General features: G+C 44.1%; 1 protein-coding gene across 1 annotated transcript in view; it reads right to left on the minus strand.

The window, feature by feature from the left end:
- The window catches only part of LOC149275645 (chondroitin sulfate N-acetylgalactosaminyltransferase 1-like), a 185021-nt gene that overhangs the window by 37397 nt on the left and 120518 nt on the right, over positions 1–27106 (minus strand). Inside the window, 1 exon segment of the mRNA XM_089504484.1 lies at positions 1709–1887. Coding sequence (XP_089360610.1) covers positions 1709–1887 — 179 coding nt within the window.

Below are 27106 nucleotides of genomic sequence, written 5' to 3' on the forward strand. Positions count from 1 at the left end.
AATTGGGTGATGCACCAGGACAACGATCCCAAGCACACCAGCAAATCTACAACAGAATGGCTGAAAAAGAAAAGAATCAAGGTGTTGCAATGGGCCAGTCCAGACCTTAATGAAATGCTGTGGCAGGACCTTAAGAGAGCTGTGCTTAATAACCGCACCAGGGGCCTCGCCTGATCTCTCCCCAGTGCATCAATATGCACCATATTTATTATTACAATAAATATGGTGCTGACCAGTTTACTTCATTAGCGTTTGTAGATGAGCAAAAGATTTTTCAAATCGAAGTCAGAAAAACTCTTTATATATAACTTGTTTGGGTAAAGTAAATGAAAGAGAAGAAAATGACAGCTAAAGATAAGCGCTGCAGAAATGTTAAAACACTGTCATGAAGGGTACAAAAAATAAACAACAACTCTGTCCTTAACAGGTTAACATTGAGAGAAACTGTTGAGGGAATGGTAGCATTGGATGAAGGGAAAATAGAAGTTCTGTTTTGGAGTTATTGAGTTTTAGGAATCATGAGGGCCATCCAGTTAGAACAGAGGTAAGACAGTGACATTATCTGAGATGGACTGAGAGCAATTAGGGAATGATACTTTAAGTTATTTATTAATGACCTTGAAATAGATATTGGGAGTCACAAAATTAGGTAATGTTATAAAGTCTGACCAGGATGTAGGTTCTCTTTAGAATGATTTGGATAAACTAGGGGACAGGGCAAATAAGTGGCAAATGAGATTCAATAAAGATAGGTGTAAGGTAATCCACTTTGGTACCAAAAATAAGCATGCAACTTAAACTCTAAATGGCATTGCATTGGGAAGAGCAGAAAATGAAAAGGATTTAGGTATAATTGTAGAACATAGGCTTAGCAACAAAGTGCAGTGCCAGTCAGTGGTTGCAAAAGCCATGAGATGAAAATATAATTTTACCTCTTTATAAAGCAATCGGGAGGCCTCACCTTCAATATGCAGTGCAATTTTGGGCACCAGTTTTTAAGAAAGATGTTATAGAGCTGGAGAAATAGCAGAGGGCTACAAAGTTAATTAGAGGAATGAAAAATTTTAGTTATGAAGAAAGACTAGAAAAACGGAATTTGTTTTCACTTGAAAAGAGATGTCTAAGAGGGGATCTGATCGCATTATAAAAATACATACAAGGTGGCAATGGGATTATAAACAGCTCTCTAGTGATCTATTCACCACGAGGTCTCTACAAAAGACACGGGGTCATCAGTTGAGACTTGAGGAAAGGAGAGTTCAGCATCAGCATAGGAAAGTGTTTTTCATAGTAAGAACAATAAGAATATGGAATTAACTGCCTAAGGATGTTGTATTATCTAACTCTGGATATTTTTAAGAAAGGTCTGGATGTTTTACTGGTTAAGCATAACATAAAGGGCTACAACTGTTTAAGGACAGTAGTATTAGCAAGCTGATCCAGGGAGTAATCCCATTGCCACTATGGAATCGAGAAGGATTTTTTCCCCTGTTGTGGCATAATTGGTATTTGCCCCAAGTGGATATGTGTGAAAGGTTGAACTTGCTGTCTCATTTCAACCTACTATGCTATACTAACTAAAATAGATAGCTATCAGTGTCATCGGCATACAATAATAATAATTGATTATTTAGAATAATAGTACAAAAGAACATGCCAAAGCAGGGTTTAACATTAAACAAAAACAGACGGTAAAGGTTTACTGTACCTGGCTGTGTGTTTACTCTGCAAGTGTTAAGAAATTCTACATTAAAATAAATATCTACATCACAAAAAAACAGAAGGACATTATTGCCTTTCCAGGCTCGTGCTCCAACATCTAATCCTTTTCCACGGGAGAATTCTTCATTCAGCTGAATAAATGTAAAGTTCTTGAAGTTTGCAGTCCTGCCAATAGAGTGGAAGAAAAAACATTTTGTGATACTGTAAATGCTGTCCATATGCCTCTGCGCAAAATATCTATATGTATATATATATACCATTGTATGCTCATTTTATCTGACTCTTTCAATACTTTTATTTATAAAAATGGCAACATTTACAGTGCAAACGTAAGGATATGTTTTTAGAATAACAGAAAACAATACTGTTGTCCCTCTAAGTATAAATGAGGCAGGTGTAAGGGTAAAAGCAAAAACTCACTTTAGACTCTTAGTACTTCATTAAAAACATCCACAAATAAATAAATATCAGTGATACAAGGATGGTCCACATTTTGCACTCAATGAGCTTTGTCAAAAGCTGCCCAGAAAATGATGAGCAAACACAAACCCACTATATAGCGAAACCCTCCATTGTAAATTTAAAAAAACACCTTATGCACAGCGACCAAGTTCAATTACTTGGTGAATGTCACATAGTGAATGCATATATAAGCTAAATTCATTATAGAGCAATAGCCAGGACCAAAATAAAATGTATGCATGAATAAATAACCTCGCAAAATAGTCAGTGCATACAAAAATAGAGGGTAACAGCAGGATCAAAGGAATGAAAAAAAAAAGAGTTCTCAGGATATGTAGCCAAAAACTGAGGAAAATTTTCACAGAACAATGTGGTACAATGCACAGCATGAACTATAACATTCATTTATTAAGAAGATACAGACTCTATGTGTGATAAAGAAAACCTCTGTATTTAAGAGAAAAAGGGGGTGTAATAAAATAAAAACAAGCCCCTTGCTTGTAATTGATCCAGGAAGTATGTACACTTAATTATTCCTGGATTGTGTTTTTTTTTTTACTTTGCAAACTCTAGAAATTGTCTTATAAGTTTGTACATAAGATAGTAGCCTGGCTCTGTGCTTACCAAAAGTAATTTTCAATAGACCTTTGCATTCGTATTTGGGCGAACATGAAAACGAACAAGAATAGTGTGTTTTCGTTGTTGAAGAAACGAACATGGTGGCGGCAAAACTTAAGATCAGCTCACTCAAGCAATGTCCCACCTCTTCTTTGAAAAATTGTCGGACGTCCCACGAAAACAAAGGCACGCCCGACAATTTTTCAAAGAAGAGGAGAGACATTGATTGAGTGAGCTGATCTTCGTTTGTCCAATCAGCTCACTCTTGTGACATCATGCTGTGCTTCCTTTTTTTAAAATAGGGAACAGCCTTTATAAGAGCAGAGCAATCCATTTTTCGCTGTGACTGCTTTTGCAACGCTACTGCGCTGCATCAGAGCATTACATAGAGAGGAGAGATTGTTCTGTGTGTTAATAGCCTCAGCCTGCCATTTCTCACAGTGTACTTTACTGAAGTAGTTTTTTTTCAGTGCTTCTGTGAAAATGTCAACTGTGTAGTGCTGTTGAATTTGCTGCACACAGTGCCTCATTGGCACTGCAGTGCCCTGGTCCTGAGCTGACCTACTGTTTGCTTAGTGTTGCTTGCGTATTGCTTGCGTACTGCTTTCTTACTTACTTGCTTGCTGACCTACTGCTTGCTTACTGCCTACTGTCTTCCCTTAGTAAAATAAGTTTTAAAACTTGATTTTGTAATTTCAGTTCAGGACAGTCAGTCAATAAATTAGTTCCTTAAGCTGATATAAATATCAATCATAGTATACTAGTGTAGACGACTACTAGTGTGTTAATTACCATATTTGCTCGATTATAAGACAAGGTTTTTTCCAGAGCAAATGCTCTGAAAAAGACCCCTCGTCTTATAATCGGGGTCGTCTTATAATCAGACCTCAACTAGGTCTGACTATGAGACTAAGATCCAGATCCCCCGCAGCGATGCAGGGGACCTGGATCCTCCTGCCCCCCCCCCACTTACCCCACTTACCGGTACTTCTGAGTCCCCGGTGCTTAGTCCGGGCAGCGCGTAGAACTCTACACGTTGCCCGGACTAAGCTCTACGCGATTCGCGTAGAGCTGTACACGCTGCCCGGACTAAGCACCGTGTACACAACCTCCGCTGCAGCCAGGAGGAGGTGCGGTTAGCAGCTGGGATTGTCTGCATCCATCGAGCAGACCTTCCCCAGCTGTCAGAGATCAGAGTTCCCCGTGACACGCTGCCCGGACTACGCTCCGGTAAGTTTGGAGGAGGGAGGGGGAGGGAGTGTTAAATGGGGGGCATAAGGCATTTCTGAAGTCAGAATGCTCTATGGAATGCTCCCTTAATGCCACTCTGCCTCCAGAAATGCCTTTGAACCCTCTATATGCCACTCTGCCTCTTGAAATGCCTTATAGCTCCCTATATGCCACTCTGCCCCATAATATGCCCTTTAACCCCCTAATGGCATATAGGGGTATAAGGCAATTCTGGAGGCAGAGTGGCACATAGGGGGTCAAAATGCATATCATGGGGCACAGTGGCATTTAGAGGGTTAAAAGGCATATCATGGGGCACAGTGGCATAAAAGGGGTATAAGGCAAGCCAGGGGGCAGGTTGAAAAAAAAAAGGAAATAAAAACAAAATATTTTTCTCAATCATAGCTTTTATTTAAAAAAAATTGTTCACATACATGAACATGTAATTGTTTACATGAATTAACATTTACTGGTAAAACTTTTTTCCTATAGGGTCGTCTTATATTCAGGCTTTTTCTTTTTTTTCATAAACTAATATTCAGATTTTGCGGGGTCGTCTTATAATCAGGGTCATCTTATAATTAATACCGTATTTGCTTGATTAGAAGAGAAGGTTTTTTTCAGAGCAAATGATCAAGGTCGTCTTCTAATCAGACCTCAAATAGCTAAAAAAAATGTCAGCTGGGGCCAGGCTGCTTACTGGTGCTTTGGTCGCCAGCAGCGTCTCTTGTACTAGCCATGAGAACGGGAACCCAGCAGAGTCGTCACATGACTCTGTCCCCCTCCTTCCTCTAGGGGCGAGACAAGAGAAGTTGCAGAGGGAAAAAGCCGGGCCCCTGCAGAAGTCTGTGAATGAGTGTGTGTGTGATAGCATGGATGTGTAAGGGGAGGGTGGTAGCATGGCATGGGGAGGCTGTAATCACACTCTGTGACCTGTCATACAGGGCCCCAAGGCAGACAGAGATGGCTCCAGCCTGGCTGCCAAACAAACGTGGCTCAAGCAAGAACTCCATTGTGTTAACAAATCCCATTAACAGGATTACTGCCAGCAGGATATTCAGTAGCCAAAGGGGATTAAAGGTTGGGTTGTCTACATATACCTGTTTATTAATGTTAATTTAATTATGTGGATATATAAGGCTATGTTTTACAACAATAAAATGTTCCATTTGTTCTTCACAATCATGGTGGTCGTGACTATTTTTGTGATCTAAGACAAAGATCCATCTATTAGCCTTTTGAGGCTGGAGACTATCCTGGAGGGACAGACGAAGGATTCATAGGGTATCTATAACCCTAACTAAGCAACCCATTACACACTCCTATCATCCCAAGGTTCCAGCATGTACTGGCTATCTGGGCTTGATAGGAATATGATTGCTGTTAGCAAATATATATATATATATATACCTCCAGAAATGCCTTTTAACCCCCTATTTACCACTCTGCCTCATGATATGCCTTTTAACCCCCTATATGCCAGAGGTAGGAGATCGGGCCCGAGATGTGCCCTCCCCGCATGACCCACCTGCTACTCCCGTGGAGAGCGAAGCGGTCCGGCAGCTTTTTTCCTCTGCTCCGTGGAAGGCTGACTTTGGCCAGCTGATTGTGGAGCTGCGACAGGCTGTGAAGGAGGAGGTTGCCACGCTGCGCGCGGATTTGGCGGGCCTTGACCAACGTGTTGCTCAGCAGGAACGTGACCTTGCCCAGCAGTCCACGCGTATTTCTCGGGTGACCCAGGTCACTGCGCACCACACGGGACTTTTGGCGGATTACAGGCGACGCCTAGAGGACCTCGATAATCGGGGCCGTAGGCACAACGTGAGGATCAGAGGTGTCCCGGAGTCCCCCTCATCGGAGCCTGAAGACGTGTTTGCCATGCTCACCTGCATTTTCAATGGCCTGCTGAATCGGCCTGACGGATCTCCGATAGAGCTGGATAGGGCTTTGCGACCGCGGGGCCCCGCTTCTCCTCCTCCGAGGGATATCATCTGCCGGATAGTGCCCTACCAGCTTAAAGAGGACATCCTGCGCAAGGCCAGGGAAGTAGGTACCTGGAGTTACCGCGGCCGTGAGATCTCCTTCTTTCCGGACCTCTCGGACATCACACTCCAGACGCGCCGTTGCCTGCGGCCTTTAACGGCTGAACTCCGACGCCGAGGCCTCCGCTACAGTTGGGGTTTCCCCTTTTGCCTTAAGGTACGTGTTGATAAAGCCGACAAGGTGCTTCGCTTCCCGCACTAATTGCCTGCCTTTTTGGAGGAACTACGCCTGCCCGAGCTCGACATAGTCGATTGGACCTTACCTGCTCTGCATGCTGGGGATGGCCCGACCGGGGGTCCCCTGCGCCAGAGGGCTCGAGGCCCCCCACGCACCTCTCATCTTCGGCGGCCTGATCCTGCTTCCGCGCATCCTGACTGGGCCGGTCCGGCGGTTCGGGTGAGGGAGAGTGAGGAGTAGCGGCTGCACGGTGTTCTTCGCGGTTCTTGGCTGGCCCTCCCCTCATGCCACCGTGTCGCTGTCTCCGTTTACGGTGGCCCCTCTCCGGGTCCGGGCGGTCTTTGACGACCCTGGTGTGCTGTCTGCTGTGAGGCCCCTGTGGCTCTTCTGATTTTTTTTTTGATTTTTTTTTTAGTTTATTTACTTATTTATTTTTTGAGGGGGGCTCCTGTTGCTTGGGTGGGGGTGCTGGATGGCTGGGCCTGGGACTCTGTCGTCATCACTTGGCCTGCGTCCCTCGCTGCTGGAGTTTTCCGGGCTGCCTGTCTCATCTATCGGCCATTGGCGACTTGGGGGGGGTTCCGGTTGTTTGGGTGGGGGATTTGGGCCCGGGTGGACCTCCTCCGCCTGCTCCTCCCTTCGCTGGCAGGTTCCGTGCTGTTCGGTTGACTTTTGCTCCGCCCCCGGACTGTGGTGCTCCGTCTGCCGGATTTGCCGGGCCCTGGTTCTGTATTTGGGATTCTCTTTATGGCTATGTGTATGTATGGGTGCATTACGGTATATGCTCTCTCGCCCCATTCTATCTCGGGTATATGTGTTCTGTTTGGGCTTGCCTTAGCTCTTCCTCCGCTGTGGCCCCTGTCCCCTCTACACTGTGGCTCTGCCGTCTCCTGCGTCTCCTCTCCACATGCCCTCATGCACCGCATCTTCCTTCGGGTGCTGTTGACCCCCCCCTTTTTTTTCCCCGTATACACATCTGCAAGGTTGTTTGCGCCGCTACGCGCTTTCTGTATCACACATTGCCGCGGGCTATGCTACTGGAGCCATATGGCTCGGTGTACACACTTGTTTTAATTTATTTTCCTTTCTCTTCTTTCTTTTACCGCTGCCGACTGCGGCACTCACACCACTGTGGCCCTGTTGCCCTTTTTGGCAGGGTCGTTGTCACCGCTGCGCGCTTCCCGTGCCGCACGTTGACACGGGCTATGCTGCTGGAGCTCTGTGGTCCGGTGTCCACACTTATCATTTTATTTTGTTTTCCTTTTTTTTCTTTATTTTGCCGGTGCCGCCTGGGGCACTCTCACCACGCTCACACCACACGCTCCCGCCACTGTGGCCTTGTTCCCCATATACCACACATTACCTCGGGCTCTGCTACTGGAGCTATAGGGCCCGGAGTCCATACTTATTATTTTAATTTATTGTCCGTTTTCCTTTTTCTTTTTCCGCTGCCACCTGCGGCACTCGCACTGCACCCACACCGCACCCACACCACACGCTCCCGCCGCGTTCCCGCCAACCCACACATATTTATTTGCTGAGGGGGGTCGCTGCCTTCTCTCTGGGGGGGGCTCGGTCTAGTTTCCGCACAATCTGCGTTTCCGTTTGCTTTGGTCTCGGGTTCTACTGCTGTCTGTCTACAGACGCTACTTGTTCCACGTATCTGTCGGGGGGGCGGCTGTCTCTCCCACAGGGTTTTTGGTTTTCTTTTTATTGTTTTACCCTACTTGCGTTTTAGTAGGGTGGTTTTTGTTCTTCTCGGTGGCTACCGCCGACCCCTTGCCTTGGGCATATCTATGCCTTGGCGTGGTCTACGGCGCCTATTACGGGTTGTCTGGCTGGACGTCCAAGTGTTGCCCTAGAGGCTGGTTGTGTTTCTATTTCTGTTGTGTCTGGTGTGTCTTTGTCTGTGTTCTTTTCCCCTTGTTTCCTTCTCTGTTTTCCCTCTCCCCCCCCCCTTTTTTTTTCCTTTTTTTTTTTTCTCTTTTCTGTTATTTTATTTTCGTGATGTCCCACTCTGCTCCCTCACACTCGCTTCTTCGGCGGGATCTTATAGTTATGTCATATAATGTGAAGGGTCTTAATATTCCGGAAAAGCGGTCTAATCTTATGCGTGAATTAAAGTTCAACAAGGTCTCTGTGGCCTTTGTACAAGAGACCCACTTCCGGTCGAATTCGGCTCCTAACCTGCTCACTTCCGATTACCCGATGGTTTTTTTAGTCATAACCCTGTAGCGAAAGCCAAGGGTACTGCTATATTGTTTAACAAGTTCACACCTTTTGTGCCGACGGCTCAGCTTTCCGACCAGGAGGCAGGGCCGGCCCTATAATGGGGCAGACTGGGGCAATTGCCCCAGGCGGCACTTTAGAAGGGGCGGCACTTTGCCGCCCCAAGCGCTTTTTTTTTTTTGAAGCGGAGGAGAGAGAGAGGGGCACCGAGTGGTTTTAGCTTACCCGCTCGGCGCCCCTCTCTCTCTCTCCTCTGCGGCGAGTCTCCCTGTTCGGTCCCGGTGCCGGCTTGTAATGCAGAGCGCCGGAAGTGACGTCAATTTCCGGCGCTCAGCATTACAAGCCGGCACCGTGGCAGAGCAGGGAGACTCGCCGCAGGACTGTTTAAAGGTAAGTACCGGGGGGGGGTCGTAGATTATGCCGTCGGCGAAGTTTAAAATGCCGCCCCCCCCCCGGCGTCGGCGGGGGGGGGCGGCGTTTTAAACTTCGCCCCAGGCGGCGTTAAGTCTTCGGCCGGCCCTGCCAGGAGGGGCTCTACATCTTTGTCAAAGGCACTATTGGGGAGGCGCTCTACACATTCGCTAATATATACTTACCTAACAGGCTGCAACATAAATGCCTTTCCAAGATCCTCCGCTCCTTGCGCCCTTTCCAGGAGGGTGTCCTGATCCTGGGTGGGGACTTCAACGTTGCCGTGGACCCCAGGTTGGACGTTTCCGTGGGCCGTTCCAGTGTTGCTCCGTCTGTTCTGAATAGGATAAATTTGCTTCTCAGGGACTTTCAGTTGGTGGACTGCTGGAGGGCCCTTCATCCGTCTGACAGGGATTACAGTTTCTACTCCTCTGCCCGGCAACTATACACGCGAATTGATTATATTTTTTTGCCCTATTATCATCTTTCTTGCCTGACTGGCGCTCGATATGGCTTGATTACATTGTCGGATCATGCTCCTCTGGTTGTGTCCATCTCTTCCTCCTTGACTCGCCCTGCTTTTACGACGTGGAGGCTCAATGAGTCGCTTCTGTCCGATGCTGTGAACTTCTCCAAAATTAAAGGGACTTTAACTGAGGGACTGGGATGTCGCCATTGACTGTTTGGGAGACGCACAAATGCGTGATCCGTGGCCACTTCATTGCTATGGGTGCGGAGCGGAAAAAGGCCAACTCGCTTGCACTCAGTTACCTCTATGAGAGGATTGCTGAACTCGAGCGGCGCCACATGTACGACGCTTCAGCTGAGGACTACCAGTTGTTGTTGCAATGCCGGAGAGAACTCTCTTCCATCCTCAACGCTTGTGCCCGTAAGTCGTTTCTGCATATGAAAGCCCTGTTTTACGAACATGGTGATAAACCTGGAAAGTACCTGGCACGGGCACTACGTCAGAGACGCACGCTCTCTTATATTCCTCGCATCAAGTCCTCTCTGGGCACGCCTCATCGTCTCCCTCAGGACATTATGAAAGAATTTGTGTCTTACTACACGGGACTTTACAACTTGTCTCCGGCCCTCTCCCCGGATGCCAAGTTCCGCAAACTGGAGCAAATCAAGGCTTACCTCCAAAAGTTCCTGCGACGGCGTCTTACCTCCGATGTTTCTGACCAGCTGGAGGCCCCCATCTCCCTGCCTGAGCTCGTGGCGGCGATGAAACATTCCAAGTCCGGTAAATGCCCTGGTCCGGATGGCCTCCCACTACTTTATTATAAAAAATTGATAGATATTCTGGGCCCTCAGTTAGTGAAGTCCTTTAATGCCCTTGTCGATGGCTTCGATTTTCACCCCTCTACCCTGATGGCCAACATCTCTTTGATCCCAAAGGACGGGAAAGATCCCGAACTTTGTAGTAGTTATAGGCCCATTTCTCTGCTTAATGCGGATAGTTATTTTCCAAGATCTTAGCCACCAGGTTGCAACCCTTGGTTCAACGCCTGGTCCACCCTGACCAATCCGGGTTTGTTAGGGGGCGGGAATCCCGGGACAATACGATGCGTGCTATGACCATCATACATGCAGCTGGGCACCTTCGGTCCCCTCTCCTGCTCCTGTCGACGGATGCCGAGAAGGCGTTCGACAGGCTGGATTGGTCTTTCCTGTCCGCTGTCTTGCAGCACTTAAATTTTGGTCCTCATATGCGTCGGTGGGTTCTCTCACTGTATACTGCCCCCTCGGCAAGAATTAGGGTTAACGGGGCCCTGACGGATCCTTTCCCTATCACTAATGGCACTAGACAGGGTTGCCCCCTCTCTCCTCTCCTGTTTATCTTGTCCCTTGAACCTTTTTTAGAGGCCATTAGACAGAATCCGGATATCAGGGGTCTGTTGCTGGGGGGGAACGCATCATAAGATGCTTGGTTATGCGGACGACTTGCTTTTTGCCGTAACTGCTCCGAGGGTTTCTCTTCCTAACATCATTAAGGAGTTTCGGCTCTATGGGAGGCTCTCGAACTTTAAGATTAATTCTACCAAGTCGGAGATACTCAATGTTTCTCTGCCACAGTCTGAGGGCAGCTGGTTGATGTCTACTTTTCCCTTCAAGTGGGCTGCCGGTCAACTGAAGTATCTGGGCGTCTGGCTCACAAGTGACTTGTCTCGTATGTACGCCAGCAACTTTCCTCCACTATTGGCTGCCCTGCAACGCGATCTGTCCTGCTGGTCCCCGCAGTATTTGTCCTGGTTTGGGCGGATTGGTGCCCTGAAGATGAATGTGATGCCCAGGATTCTTTACCTGTTTCAGACGATTCCCATTCAGCTACCCCCATCCTTTTTTGCTTCTCTCAAGACCATGTTCCTTCGCTTTGTGTGGGCTAACAGGAGGCCCAGGAATAGATTCTCTATGTTAGTCCTCCCCAAGTCCTGTGGGGGGATAGGCCTGCCGTGTCCCCGTACTTACTATCACGCCTGCCATCTTTTGAGGATCCTGGAGTGGGCACATGGTCCCTTGCACAAATTGTGGATAGCTATGGAGTCGTCGCTCCTGGGCATCCCTGTTGGTCACCTCCCGTGGCTGCAGCGGCATCACTCCCGGGACCTTGCTCGGGCTCACCCCTTGATATCCGCGTCGTTACGAGTCCTTCATTCTCTCCATGTTAATTTGAGTCTGACGTCCTACCCATCACCACTGCTGCCACTGCGGAACAACCCTGATTTTCCCCCGGGGCAGGCACCGGGCCCTTACTTGCGGACGGCCTTGTCGGATTACGTCCCGCTCTCTATGTTTCTTGATGGACATCGTCTGCGCTCCCTGGCAGACATATGCGGCGACTCGGGGCCCTCCCTCCTGGAACGCTTTCAGTACTGTCAGCTGTCCAGTTATTTCTCGTCCCTCCTGGGGCCCGGCTCGCCTGCTAGGGCTCCTACTCGTTTTGAATCACTGTGCACCACATCTGAGCTCCTGGCACATGGTGTTTCCCTACTTTACCAACTCATACTTCAGCACCCGAGAGCCGAGCCATTACGTTTTCAAAGTCTCTGGGAACAGATGTTGCGCATTACGCTGGACCAGTCTGATTGGGACAAGAGTTTTCTTCTGACCCACAAGTGCTCCAGACAAACGAAGGCGCAGGAGACTTCCTACAAACTCCTTACCCACTGGTACATGACGCCTGTGGCGCTCCATAGAGCTTTTCCCGACTCCTCCGACAAGTGCTGGCGCTGTGGTGTTGCTCCTGGTACTCTACTCCATATCTGGTGGGACTGTTCTAAGATTGCTCAGTTCTGGTCGAGTGTCCATGAGACGGTTCAACGCCTTTCAGACGACCCTCCACCGTTCCTACCTAGTTTTTACTTGCTCAGTCATACCACTCAGTCCATGGCTGGCTTCAAAAAGTCGGTGACCCGTCAATTACTATCTACTGCACGGTCGCTTATCCCGCTCCACTGGAAGGACGCTTCTCCGCCCTCCTTTCGCGAATGGATCGAACGGGTCGAGTCAATCAGGGTGTTTGAAGAGCTGGTGCTGCAATCCGAGGACCGTCATGCACAATATCTCCGGACGTGGTTTCACTGGCTCTCGTTTTTTGGCGGACCCTCTTACTAAATCTCTCCTGCGGCAGTGATACCGCCATTTTGTGTTGTGAGCTGCTGGGTGCCGGGTGGGACCTCCGTCCCTGTGTGTGTGGTTTGTTTCTTTTTTTTTTTTCTTTTCCCCTTTCTCTCTCTCTCTCTCCCTGGTGTCTTGTCTGTGTGTTTGTCTCCTTTTCTCCCTCTTGCTCTTCCCTCTGGTTCCTTACCCTGATTCCTTTTTCCCTCCCGGGTGGGTGGTGGGGAGGTCTACTTGTCCTGTGTAATTTGCCTTATCACACCGCCTTTATTTACCTGGGCGCCACCGTTTCTTGTTTGCTCATGTTCTGATATTCCCATTCTGTACGGACCGCTGTGTCTACATGGCTGTCCAGGTGCCGGTGTTACATTTGATTTTGTATTGCCTTTGCCCGCTGCGTCGGGTATTTGTGCCCAGTTTTATCTCCTTGTGCCCTCCTCCCGTCCGTCCTATCCACCTGTATTCGTCCTCCCTATTTCCCTTTTTGCCCTCTCCCTTTTTCCCTGTTCTTCTGTTGTTCCTTGAAAACTAATAAAAAAAAAAAAGAAATCCCTAATAATTTGTATTAATTACTTAGTTAATAATGTAGTTAATCATTTTTCATTTTATTTTAAGCTAACCTTAGTAGTACTGGTTCTGCAGTGCTTCAATTTGTGCTTTGTGTTAGCAACAGCAACAGACAAAATAAATTTTTCTTCTTAATATTAATAATTATTAAATTTCATTAGTTTTGCTCACCTCAGTCCATCAGTGAAGTGAACTTGTTGGGCTAGTGAGTTCAGCCACATACATGCTGCATATTCTTATGTTCAGCAAGCAGTGAAGCTAACTGATTTGCTGTTAAATTTTATTTTCACATTTTTAATTTAATTTTATTAAAACACCAGTGTTTTGCTCACCTCAGTCCATCAGTGAAGTGAACTTGTTGGGCTAGTGAGTCCAGCCGCATAAGTGCTGCGTGTTTTTTTTGTTCAGCAAGCAGTGAAACTAACTGTTTTGCTGTTAAATTTTATTTTCAAATTTTCAAAGAAAGATTGACTATGTGACGTCAACTGTACTAAACAAAGATTTAAGGTAGCTGTAGTACTAGTAGTAAGAAAGAAAATAATTTAGCAAATTTACATAATATGTAGACTTAGCAGAAGTAGTACAACTATATCTATCTGTTGTTTAACCCTATAGTATAATTTATAATCTATATTATATAAATAAATAAATAATATTAATTAAATATAATATATAGATAACCTCACTTTAGCTTAGTGGGCTTGAAAGTGTCTGTCCTTGCCTAGGAGTAGACTTAGAATAGGAAGGAAATATAGCATGAAAAAAGCTTTAGCCTAGTAGTAGAAGAAAGAGACTGATCCATCTTGTTCTTAGGCCTGTGTAATATTTTTCTCAATTTCATTAATACATAAAAATATAATTAATAGATAAAACACGTAAAAAAATATCATACGTGTTTTATCTATTAATTATATTTTTATGTTAATTGAGTGATTTTGTAAAGAAGGGGTTAATGGACTCAATTATGACTATGCACCTGAGGAAGCCGATTGGTGAAACGCGTTGTACTGAATACGCCCATTGAGGAAGTGGACACAGAGGAATCCTGCGAGAACCAAGCTGTTACTGCTACAACACATCATTATTCCGGTCCTTTCCACGGGAGTGTTAAAGTATTCTTATATGTAAGATACTACTTTTTTATTTATATTAAAGCTACTACTTTTTTTTTACTTCTCCGGTCTTTGCTGTTACACCGGTACAAAGAAGAAACTCCATTCCCCAGAAGGGGCTTTATGGGCTTCCCAACAGAGGATCCTATCGAAGAATCCACTTTAATGTATTATTTAATTTCCACACATATTGTGGTGTCATTTGTAAATTTTGCGCAGCACTTTATTTCTTTGTTTTATGTATTATCTTTTAATGGTGGTCAGTGTGTTGGTTCTGCAGCACCAAGGTATTATACTTGTTTAAGTTGTGTCATTATACCAGATATCTGGCATTTTTATTTTAAGCGCTGAATATCACTCTTTTCTTTTCAATTTCATTAATAGACTATTTCCCCCGGTCCCCTACTGTTAAACACAACACACACACAACATAAAATTTGAAACTAAGAAAAGGAGGGAGGGACAGGCTCCATCTACCACCACCAGCATTGTTCTTCTACAATGCAGCCTTTGAGTCAGTCAAGTAGGCCAAGCTCTCGGTTGTTATTTGGGAAATCATTGCTTGAAGGATCTACATCATCCAGTAAAGGAAATGCCAATAGCAGGCAGTAGTAGTGTTCTATGTTTTTTTACGGAAAGCCGAAAGCATAAGTACCACCACCGAAGTTAAAGGGTAGCACAGCTACTACTACTACTAGCCCAGTGAGTAAAAAGAAGTGCCTTTTGCCCCCAGCAGCATCCTCCTCTTCCACGAGCAGCATGCAAGATGCCATGCAGAGCACATTTGGCTGAAAGTTTAGCAGCAAGACTGAGAGTGGTGTTCCCAATCCCAAGCGATCTGGTTCTTTCTTCAAGCGATCTTGGTTTCTTTTTTGTGAAGACACTCAGAGAGAGGGCTACACGTAGTGGAACTCCATGTAGCGAAGCACCAGAGGAGCATGAGACTGAGCGGCCAGGTGCAGAGTTAGGCTCTGTTCTTCCTGCTAGTACTACTACTAGTAGTAGTCATGATATCAGTCTTAGCTCCAGCCTAGCAGGAATTCCATTCGATCTGGATAATCAAGAACTTGACTATGAGCCTGAGGAAGTGGAGGAGAAAATAGAGGAGATGAGTGGTCAAGAATCAGATTCTTCAGGGAGCAGTCTAGGAATAACTAGTGCACAGTTTTCCGGGGACCAACAGAGTCGCTCTTATGGACATTTAACTCCTGACCGCGAACCTACGGATTTCTGCTCCCGTTAACCCTTGTGATGCTGCATGGATAACGGGAGTGGAAATCAGTAGGTTCATCATCAGGAGTTAAGGTCCATAAGAGCAACTCTGTAGGTTGCCGGCAGGGGCCTCCTGCAGGCAACCAATAGAGTAGCTCGCACGGACCTTTAACACCTGACAGTGAAACTTGGCCTGGGGAGACCATGGTCTCCCTGCTCCAAGAGTTAAAGGTCTATATGAGCGACTCTATTTGCACTTAATTGGTTGGAGGCCCCTGCCTGCGACCAACAGAGTTGCTCGTTTGGCCCTTTAAAATCCTGGCACCAAAGCTGCTGCGTAGTGCGTACCGCGTTCAGTATTCAGGATCATGGTTATCAGCTGAGAGGGCAATGAGAGGACACCTCCAAAGGAACAGTGCAGCAGAGAGAATGGTCTATAGGGATGCCAAAGTCAGGGTACCAGAGGACAGGTCAGCGATAAGAATAGCCAAGGTCAGGAGTAGTATTTGGAGTAGTCAAATAAGTAAGCCAAGGTCAGGGGAGCTAGATATACAGGGATGGTCACAACAAGCAGGGTTCAGCAACAAGGTTACTCTTATAAATAAAGAGAAATACCAGCACAGGCATTCACAGGAAGCAAAAGTCCAGTGCTGCCTTTTAAAGCAACAGACCACGCCCCTTAATATGATAGACCATACATGACATCATCGAGCAACATGCACCTGCCTCCATTCAGGAGTGAATAAAGTGCTGGGAGCCCGCATCTGTGCTTCAAAAAAAAAATGCTGTGGTTGAGGGGAATGCTGCAAACAGGTCTGGGGAACGGAGCAAGGCCAGGTACTTGCCAAAAGGGGATACTCAGGTGAAGAGGATCTGTGAGGGCCATGACATAACCCCTTCTACAAACTCCGACAAAAACACACAAACGGGCAAATATTCGTGGGATACGAAGATTTTTTTCCCCCACAAAGACGAACACGAAGAGTTGGCTAAAACAGCTTAGGAAGCGATCACAATTGCTTCCTAAGCATAAACGGCATGTAGCAACACAACCCCCCTACCCTGATTAATATGTGGATGAATTGTCTGAATGAGGGAGAGCATGAGTTAATATGTGGATGAGCTGTCTGAATGAGGGAGAGCATGAGTTAATATGTGGATGAGTTGTCTGAATGAGGGAGAGCATGAGTTAATATGTGGATGAATTGTCTGAATGAATGAGGGAGAGCATATGTTAATATGTGGATGAATTGTCTGAATGAGGGAGAACATGAATTAATGTGTGGCTGAATTGTCTGAATGAAAAACTGACTGTAAAAGTGTTTATGTGTATCATAGATGTATATTTGTGGAAGGGCAAAGATGGCACTAGCAGGATGTTTGAGCCTTGGGGACCAAGATGGCACAGGCAGGGTGTATATCGGACAAAGATGGCACAGGCCGGGCTGTCTTGTGCTGGGCTATTTGGGGACAAAGATGGCAAATCTATGTGGGTTATCTGGGTGCTGGTCAGGTTCTATGTGGACAGTGTGGACGCCAGGGCTGGCTTTGGGGTGTGCAACCTGTGATCTATGCCTGTAATTAAGGGGGTTCTAAATATACCTTTAATGCCGTGTTTTTATGTGAATTCCAGTTGATTTATACCTGCAAAGCTGGGTTTGTGTATTATTCTGTAGATTCATATCTGCTATGCTATGTTTCCATACTTTATTTATGTATACCTGCAAATACAGGGTTTGTATGTCTGATTCCGTTGATTAATACCTGCAATGCTGTTTCCATATATTTATTTTATATTATCATGCCTCTTTACAGGTCATTGGTAAGACCTCACCTTGAATATGCGGTACAATTCTGGGCACCGGTCCTTAAAAAGGACATTATGAAATTAGAAAAAGTACAAAGGAGGGCTATGAAATTAATAAGGGGATTGGGAGATACTAGTTACGAAGAGAGACTAAAAAAGTTAAAATTATATATGCTAGAAAAATGGCGTCTCAGAGGGGATATGATAACATTATAGTTTGGGGTAGCCGTATTAGTCCAGTGTATAAGAATGCAAAAAAAACAGAATGTTGCAGAATCTTGTAATACCTTTTTTATTGGACTAACAGTATTTAAAATAATAGACGAGCTTTCGGGAGTCCTCCCTTTATCAAGTCAAAAGCATTTCTGACCAAGCAAGTGAAAAACACAGTTTAAAACTGACCAGTACATTTTACGACCCTCTTAGTTTTTTGTCTGCAAATTCTCTACCGTGTTGTTTAAAACAACCCTGTATCAGAATAGTAAATAGTGGCATATACTGCACAGATAAGGCTAGGGGGGGGAGCAGGGGTAAGCGTGTAGGAGAGAGAGAAGAAGAGGAAAAAAAAAAAAAAAGCACAGGTTATAGGAAGTTTTGATAGTGTGCTAAGAAGCTCAAATCCACATTAAGTCCTCTGTTTTTACAATCATAAAAATGTATAATTTCAGCTTCAAATGTCTTTCTTTCTTGGGTGTTTTTCAAATTACCTCTCAGTGTTTTGATATGGAGTGACCTGTTTTGGTGAAGTGGTGCCCAACTGGAGTGCAAAGGTTTTCTTCATCATGATGGTTGATGGAGTATCTGTGCAGATTCATCCTTTTATTAAGTTGCTAGCAGGTTTCACCGATGTAACACCCTATAGTACATTTGGTGCATTGAATCATGTATACAACATTTTGTGAAGTGCATGAGTATGATCCTTTAATATTGTATGTCTTGTTGTTGTGGGTGGCTGTGTTGCTGGTTCAGATGTGTTGGCAAAGTTTGCATCTGGCTTTGTTGCATGGTTTGCTTCCATTATCTGTGTGTGTGGTTTCAGTATGTAGTTTGCTACTCACCAGCTTTTGTTTGAGATTAGCTGGTTGTCTGAAGGCCAAGATCCTCTGCTAGCATTGGCTGCAGATCCTTGATGATTTTTCGGATTTCTTCTAGGGCAGGATTGTATGTGGCTACTAGAGGTATGCGTGAGGATGTTTGTTTGTCTGTGTATTGCAACAGGTGTTCATGTGGTGTTTGTAGAGCAGAGTTAATTTTCTTATTGATGATCCTAGGTTTGTATCCCTTTTGTTTGAGTGTCTCATACAGTGTTTTTAGATGCATGTTTCTGTCATCAGTGTTGGAGCAGATGCGGTCGTACCTGGTGGCTTGGCTATGGATGATGCCTTGTTTTGTGTGGGATGGATGGAAGCTGGATTTGTGCAGGTAGTTGGATCGGTCTGTGGGTTTTCTGTATAGGGATGTATGTAGTGTGTCCTTGTTTATTGTGACAGTTGTATCCAAGAAGTTTACACTTTCTGTGGAGAAGTCCATTTTAAGTTTGATAGATGGGTGAAATGTATTCAATGCGTTATGGAACTTTCTGAGGTTTTCTTTTCCGTCCGTCCAGACAATGAAAATATCATCAATGTAGCGATAATATTTGTATAAATATATGCAGGGCCAATATAAAGAGCTCTTCAGTGACCTGTTCATTAACAGAAATATACAAAGAACAAGAGGTCACCCTCTGAGACTGGAAGAGCGCAGGTTTCATAGATGACAAAGGAAGGGATTCTTTACAGTGAGGAAAATTAAGGTATGGAATTTACTTCCAAGGGAGGTAGTGTTATCCAATACATTAGATACCTTCAAAAGGGACCTCGATATTTTCTTAGAAAGGCATGACATACAGGGATATGAATAGAATAACATTAATATTTTAGAGCTTCTTGATGCAAGGAGAAATCTGACTGCCTCTTGGAGTCAAGAAGGAATTTTTTTCCCCTGATGGCAGAACTCGAAGTAGCTTAATTAGGGTTTTTTGCCTTCTTTTGGATCAAGAATAGGAAGGTTAGGTAGAAGGGTTGAACTTGATGGACTTAGGTCTTTTTTCAACCTTATGAACTATGTAACTGCAACTGCTGGTGTGAGATGAAGCTGCGCTCTATGTCAACCCAGGGCTGTTGGCTGGGAAGGACCAGGCTTCCAGTTGGGAGATTCGAGTCGCAACATAATACAGATACAAGTGTGGTACTGCTAGGCCCCCAGTGTGCTTCGATTTATACATCGTGGTTTTGTGGAGGGTGGAGAGCAGTGGAGGGAAATTCACCTGATATAAAGAGTCAAAATCTCTGGTGATTGGTACGCCTAAGTACTTGAGACGTGAGGGTTGCCAGAGAAACTGGCATGGCTATAGGTCATGGCTATGAATTGTTTCACAGAATCTTCCAAATTGATAGGGCTTCACATTTAGCATCATTGATCTTATAGCCGGAGATCTGAAAAAAGTCATGTAGTGTGTCATAGAGGTTCCGGAGTGAGATAAGGGGATTTGTTAGAGTGAGCAATATATCGTCTGCGAAAAGGCTTAATTTGTATTGTGTACTTTGATGGCAGTAATGTCTGGGTGTGTTTTGATGGCCGCTGCTAGGGGTTCAACACACAGGGCGAACAGCAGAGGGGAGAGCGGACAGCCTTGTCTAGTTGTGAAAACTATTATCTTGGCTTTCAGCATTTTGCCAGTAGGCAAAACTTGTATGCATACTTGCATACAATCATACTGGCTTTTTATATTGAAGCTCAACTATGTTCAAGCAATGTACCACATTTTTTGTAACATTTATTGAGGCACATTTGTACACCACCGCCATAGTGCATACTACAAGATAAATATGTCAAATATAATACAAAACTATGAGATACGCTAATTTGGTTCTGATTTTATTTATGCATATCCCTACACTCCCTACCTGGCATATGGGATCACTTTTTTCCCTCTACACATAAATTCATGAAACACATGTTCCTTACTTAAGATACACACATTGAATATGAAATGATTAAAGTGCTGGATATGTGAATCTTATTAACATGCATTGTGCAAAGATCACTGCGCTCTATATTGGTAGATGAGGGCCTATATGAAATTTATTAATCTTGTTTCATGATATGTTTTATGATGGTAGATGTTAGAAGGCTATCTATAACAAACTGATACTGCTTCGAGCCTGTTTCTACATATTTTTTTTATTTACATGGTACACGGGATTAATTTTTCCTTTTCAAATTTATGAAACACACGCACTTTATTCGAGACACATGGTAGATGTATGAAGGTTATATGAGGTACACTAAAAGGGTTTTGACATTACTTATGCATATTTTTACACTTATATGGCATATCGGATCACTTTCTTCCCTTCACGTATAAATTTATGAAATACACGTATTTTATTTTAGACACATATACTGAACATGAAATGATTAATGTGTTGGATATGTGACTCTCACTAATTTGCATTGATCAATGATCACTGAGTTTTATATTGGTAGATGAGGGTCTATATGAAATTGACTAATTCTGTTTTATGATCTGTTTTATAATGGTAGATGAAAGAAGGCTATACGAAACACACTGACATTGTATTGATGTGGCTAATGCATATTCCGTTTTTTACATGGCATACAGGATTAATTTTCCCTTTTTACATATAAATTTATGAAATACATGTAATTTATTTTGAGACTCACGCATTGAATACGAAATGTTTATTGTGCTGGGTATGCGAATCTTATTAATTTTTATTGAGCAATGATCACTGTGTTTGATCTGTCTTAAATCGGTAGATGAGGGTCTATATGAAATTTACTAATTTTGGTTTAAGAACGCCTACGAACATATGGTATAGGAACTAATGGACATATATATGAAAATTAAATTTTTTTATATTGTATTTGAGACACACGTATTGATTATGAAATGAATATTGTGTCTGATACGTCTTATAATGGTAGGTACATGAAGATTATAGGAAACACATTAATATTGCTTTGATATATACTTATATTTATACGATATATATAAGTCTACAAACCACACGCCCTTTATTCAAGACACATGCACTGAACATGAAAGGATTATATTTTATATATGGCAGATGAAGGAAGGTTATATGAAATACCAACATTGTCGTGATATTATGATAATATTTAGGAATATTGCTAAATTTATACTGTATATGTGTTTTTGTTTTTTTTTCCCCCCCAACTCTTGATATAATTCAGTTGCTACGCACTGTTCCTCACTTCTCCATATGGAGATACTATGATTTCAGAGATCCAAAAGTGTTTTCTCTGGTTTCTACATGGTACAACATAAATTATGTTTCTATGTTTGAATGAGTGTGTATGAGCTCGAATATTCTAGATTGTAAACGTTATATGGATAATGAAGGAATTGATTAGAATTACTACACTAAATGTACAGGGCTTGAACTCTCCGCATAAAACATACTCTTTATTTGAATACATGAATAAAGAACATTAGGGGGTATTAATAGATTAAACAACAAAAAATACATAGTGATAGAATATTCTTCTTTAGCATATAAAAAGAAACTAGGTGTGGCAATCCTAATTTCTAATAATATTACATTTGAGATACTCTATAAACAAAAGGATAACAGTGCTAGGTACGTCTTTATTGTTTGCAAACTGGATGATAGAGTATATTCAATATTGTATACGCTCCTAATTCAAAACAAATTCATTTTCTCAATTGCACTTTACAGAAGACTCAAAAATATATTCAGGGAACTTTCCTGTGTATGGGAGATTTTAACTGCGTTATAGATCACGAAATGGATAGGAAAACTACTGGAAAATCTAGTAACAACAGCAACCAGCTAGCCTTATCGAGAGCGTTTAGGGAAACTCTGGGAAAATACGAGCTATATGACAAATGAAGAACTACAAGGCCGGCCGATAAACACTATACTTTTTTTTCTCATAGACATAAATCTTTCTCAAGAATGAATTTAATACTGATTAAAGTTGATTCAATTAAAGATTGTAAAAATATTACAATTAACATAGCTTGGTCAGACCATGACTCAGTCACCCTTGAAATGCTAAGGAAGTATAAGTATGGGTTTCGACCTTGGAGACTACAAGACTCCTCATTGACAAGAAAGGATATCTGTGAATATCTTTCTTTGGAAATCGAACAATACTTTCAAGAAAATTTGACAGAGGATATTAGTCTAGGAAATGTATGGGGTGCGTATAAATGTGTAATGAGAGGACTTTTCATTAAAAAAGCAGCCTATAATAGAGCTAAGGGCAAAAAAACCTGTCAGAATTGTATATCTCCTTGAGAGAAATCTAAAAAGAAAATGTGTGGAGCATCCTAATGACTTACTTATTGCAAATATGATACAAATCAAAAAAGAAATTGGAGAGTCTTATTTCTAAAGCAAATTATAATCTAATTAAAATGAAACAAAAATATTATTATGTTGGTAACAGAGCGGATAAATTACTTTCCCATCAATTAAAAAAATGAAAGCTAAAAGCCAGAATACTCAAAATAATAGATGGGAATAACCATTCGTATAGCCCGGAAAAGATAGGGAATGCCTTTGGCAAATTTTATTCAACTCTGTACAACATTTCTGGTAAAAATCAGAACAGGGAACATATTAGGAAATACCTATTAGAAGCTAAACTGTCAAAAATTTCTAAGGAACTTGCTGAACAGCTAGATAAACCCTTTACACAGGACGAAGTTTGGAAAGCGATAAAATCAATGAAATCGAACAAGGCCCATGGACCTGACGGCGTTACAGCTTTATTCTATAAAAAAAATATTAAACTGTTATCTCCTCAACTAACAAACATATTTAATCATATTAAACTTACTAAGACATTTCCTAATGGTATGCTAGAGGCATCTATTCTCCCAATTTTAAAACCTGGGAAAAATGGTACAAACATGGCTAACTACAGGCCGATTTCTCCAATCAATGTTGATACAAAGATATACTCCCCCAATTAGTCCATAAGGACCAAACAGGCTTCATTAAGGGTAGACAAGGGATGATAAGCCGTGGAAAAGGACAGGGTGATGTCTACGGCTTTACAGAAGGACCTCCAGAACCGCAAGATGAACTGGACTCCACGGTCAGATATGATGTCCTGGGGAATTCTAACAACATCTCTCATGAAGATGTCTGCAAGCTCTCTGGCCAAGGGTAGTTTAACAAGCGGAACAAAATGATCCATCCTAGAGAAACGGTCTAATATAGTGAGTATGGTGGTGTAGCGACAGGATAGAGGAAGCTCCACTATGAAGTCCATGGCAATATGTGTCCAGGGACGACGGGGTACCGGAAGGGGCCGTAGGTGATCAGCTGGAAGAGTCCTGGGGGTCTTGGTAGTGGCACATATGCGGTGGGATCTGAGGTAATCAGCCACGTCTTGTCTCCACGAGGGTCACCAAAAAGGGCGGTCTAGGGCCTAGCTGGTGCATCGAAGACCAAGGTGGCCCGAAAACTCTGGAATGGTGTACCTAAAGTATCTTTTCACGGTACGCAGGAGGCACAAACAGTTTGTCGGATGGTGTATGGGCTGGAGCAGACGGTTGGCTGGCTTGAATGCGTTTCCAGGAGAGGAGAAGCAATGGCTAGAGATGCAGCGGAGATAATATGGTTAGCAGGTATGATGGGTTCCGGGTCTGGTTTCTCCTCTGTGGATGTGCAGAACATATGGGATAAAGCGTCAGCCTTGGTATTTTTAGACCCCGGACAATAGGAAATAACAATTAAAATGGAATAAGAAAAGAGTCTATCGTGCTTGTCTGGGGGTTATATGTTTGGCATTGGCAATATACTGGAGGTTCTTGTGGTCCGTGAGAATAGTAACGGGTATGCGGGAACCCTCTAGGAGATGATGCCACTGCCAGTAGTTCCCGGTTGCCGATGTCATAGTTCCTCTCCGCAGGAGAAAAGCGTTTGGAAAAGAACCCACAAGGATATAGTGGCCCTTCGTTTTCCGTTGAGATAAGACCGATCCAGCTCCGATTTCTGAAGCGTCTACTTCAATAACAAAGGGTTGAGAGACATCAGGGTGAACGAGGACCAGAGCAGACACGAACAGGTTCTTCAATTTCTGGAAGGCCTGAACAGAAGCGGCAGGCCAATTATGACAGTCAGCCCCCTTTTTAGTGAGTGCTTTCATGGGAGCCACAACCTTAGAAAAGTCTCAGATAAAGCGTCGTTAGTAATTAGCAAAGCCAAGGAACCTCTGGAGGGCTTTAAGTCCTTGTGGTTTAGGTCATTGCAGAATGGCCTGCAGTTTGTCAGGATCCATCTCGAACCCTGTACCGCTAATTACATAACCAAGGAAGGATACCCGCGAAACTTCAAATACGCATTTCTCCAGTTTAGCGTATAAACGGTTTTCACGAAGGCGTGCCAGGACCTTTTTTACATGTATCTGATGTGAAAGCGCGCCTGGCGAGTGGATAAGAACGTCATCATGGTAGATGATAACAAATTGGTGAAGATAGTCCGGGAAGCAGTCATTAAAGAATTCCTGAAACACCGCTGGGGTGTTACAAAGCCCATATGGCATTATTATATACTCGTAATGGCCAGAGCGGGTATTAAAAGCTGTGTCCACTCATCGTTCTGACGGATATGAATGACGTTGTAAGCACCCCGTAAGTCCAATTTAGTGAACACATTCGAACCTTTCAGGCGGTCAAACAACTCGGTAATGAGTAGCAAGGGGTACATGTTTTTAATGTTGATTCGATAGAGGCCCCTATAGTCAATACATGGACGTAGACCGCCATCCTTTTTAGACACAAAAAGGCGGGAGAAGCGTAGCGGAGGATAAAGCCCTTTTGGAGGTTTTCTCAGATATAGGCCTGAGTCTTGGCCGTGGGGGTACGGTGCCAGGAAGCAGGTCAATAGGGCAATCATAGGGACGGTGAGGAGGCAAGGAGTCGACCTCGTTCTTATCAAGCACGTCAGCATATTCCTGGTATTGTGGAGGCAGGATGGTGCTATTCAAGGAGGCAATTTTCACTATGCATGGTTGAGGGAATATGCAGGAGGAGCACCGCCAGGATGTGATTGCACGGGTGGACCAATTTGATGTCAGGGTTATGCAGCTGCAGCTGAGGGTAGCCCAACACAATGGGGGCAGCCGCAGAAATTATCACTTGGAGTGTTATAGTCTCTGTTTGGAGAACCCCTACTCTGAAACGAAGCAGTGTAGTTTCGTGGGTCACTGCTGCAGGTAGAAGAGGCCGACCATTGATGGCCTCCACAAAAACCGGGGAGATTTTCTCCTGCAAGGGTACATTGTGGAGCCTGCAGAAGTCACGGTCAATAAAGTTTCCTGCGGCTCCAGAGTCTATAAGGGCTGGGACCAGAATGGTTCTCTCCTGGACAGTGAGAGTTGTAGGCACAAACATACGAGGAGCCCGGTCATGGGGAAAGGCAACAGGAAGGCCTAGAGGAGGTACTCCAACCTTAGGCTCTGTAATTTCCAGGCTTCACATGGCAGAAGTGCACATAATGTGCTCGTTTGCCACAGTACATACAGAGGTTTTGTCCGCACCGGAGGGATCTCTCCTCCTCGGAGAGATGTGTTGAGCTGATCTGCATGGGCTCTTCAGGCGGAAGGGAAGCAGAGTCAGAAGAAGCTGGACGTTGTGAAAAACCCACTGTTCCTCTTCTCACTTGTCGCTTTCTGTGTCCCTACAGTGGAATAAAGAATCCGTATTTCTATCGGCTATGGTGGACTCCGGAGTTAGCAGCAATTTTATTGACTCTGAACTGGTCCAGTCTCTCTCTATTCCCACACGTCCCAAGAAACATCCTATCTTCATCCAATTGGTTGACAGCAGTCCGCTTAAGACTGGACCTATCCTCACTGAAACCATTCCATTAAACGTCAAGATTGGGACCAGCCACATGGAGAGCCTCCGAGTCGACGTGGTTCCCTGACTGAAATCTTACATCATCCTTGGACTACCCTGGCTTAGAACTCACAACCCTTCCATCAACGGGGAGACTTGTGTTTTTCAATTTAAATCTCCTCATTGTACACAGACCTGTTTAAAGAATATCGCTACATGCCTTACTCATGACACCTCCTCACCCCAGGGGCTTCCAGTACCATACCAACAATTTCAAGATGTCTTTGAAAAGAGGAGTGCGGATAAACTGCCCCCTTCTCAATCCTACGATTGTCCTATTGAACTGCTCCCTGGTGCTGCTATACCTTTCGGCAGAATCTGTCCTCTATCAGAACCCGAACTTGCGGTATTAAAAGAATATATCGATGAAAGTCTCTCCAAGGGATTTATTCGCCCATCTACTTCTCCAACAGGAGCAGGAACATAACCACAAAGAATCGATACCCACTTCCACTAATCACGGAGTTACTGGAACATGTACGGTCAACCACAATTTTCACAAAAATAGACCTACGTGGAGCTTATAATTTGGTGAGAATGAGGAGAGGGGATGAATGGAAAATAGCATTTAGATGTCGTTATGGAAATTTTGAATACCGAGTGATTCGGTCTCTGTAACGCTCCTGCTACATTCCAACACTTTGTTAATGATGTTTCGTTATAGTGTACACAGATGACATACTGGTATTCTCTCCGTCCCTGGACTCGCATCGTTATCATGTATGTCAAGTTCTCACTTGATTAAGACAAAATGGACTCTATGCCAAGCTTTAAAAATGTGTGTTTGAGGTCCAAACCCTTGAATTTTTAGGGTACATACTCACCCCCCAACAGTATCCAGATGGATCCCAGGAAAATCACTGCCATACTCCACTGGCCTGTCCCTACTGATCGTAAGGGGGTTCAAAGAGTTGTGGGATTGGC

Source organism: Sceloporus occidentalis, unplaced genomic scaffold, assembly GCF_023333645.1.
Source record: "Sceloporus occidentalis isolate IW3139 unplaced genomic scaffold, rSceOcc1.0.p SCAF_272, whole genome shotgun sequence".
Lineage (NCBI taxonomy): Eukaryota > Metazoa > Chordata > Lepidosauria > Squamata > Phrynosomatidae > Sceloporus > Sceloporus occidentalis.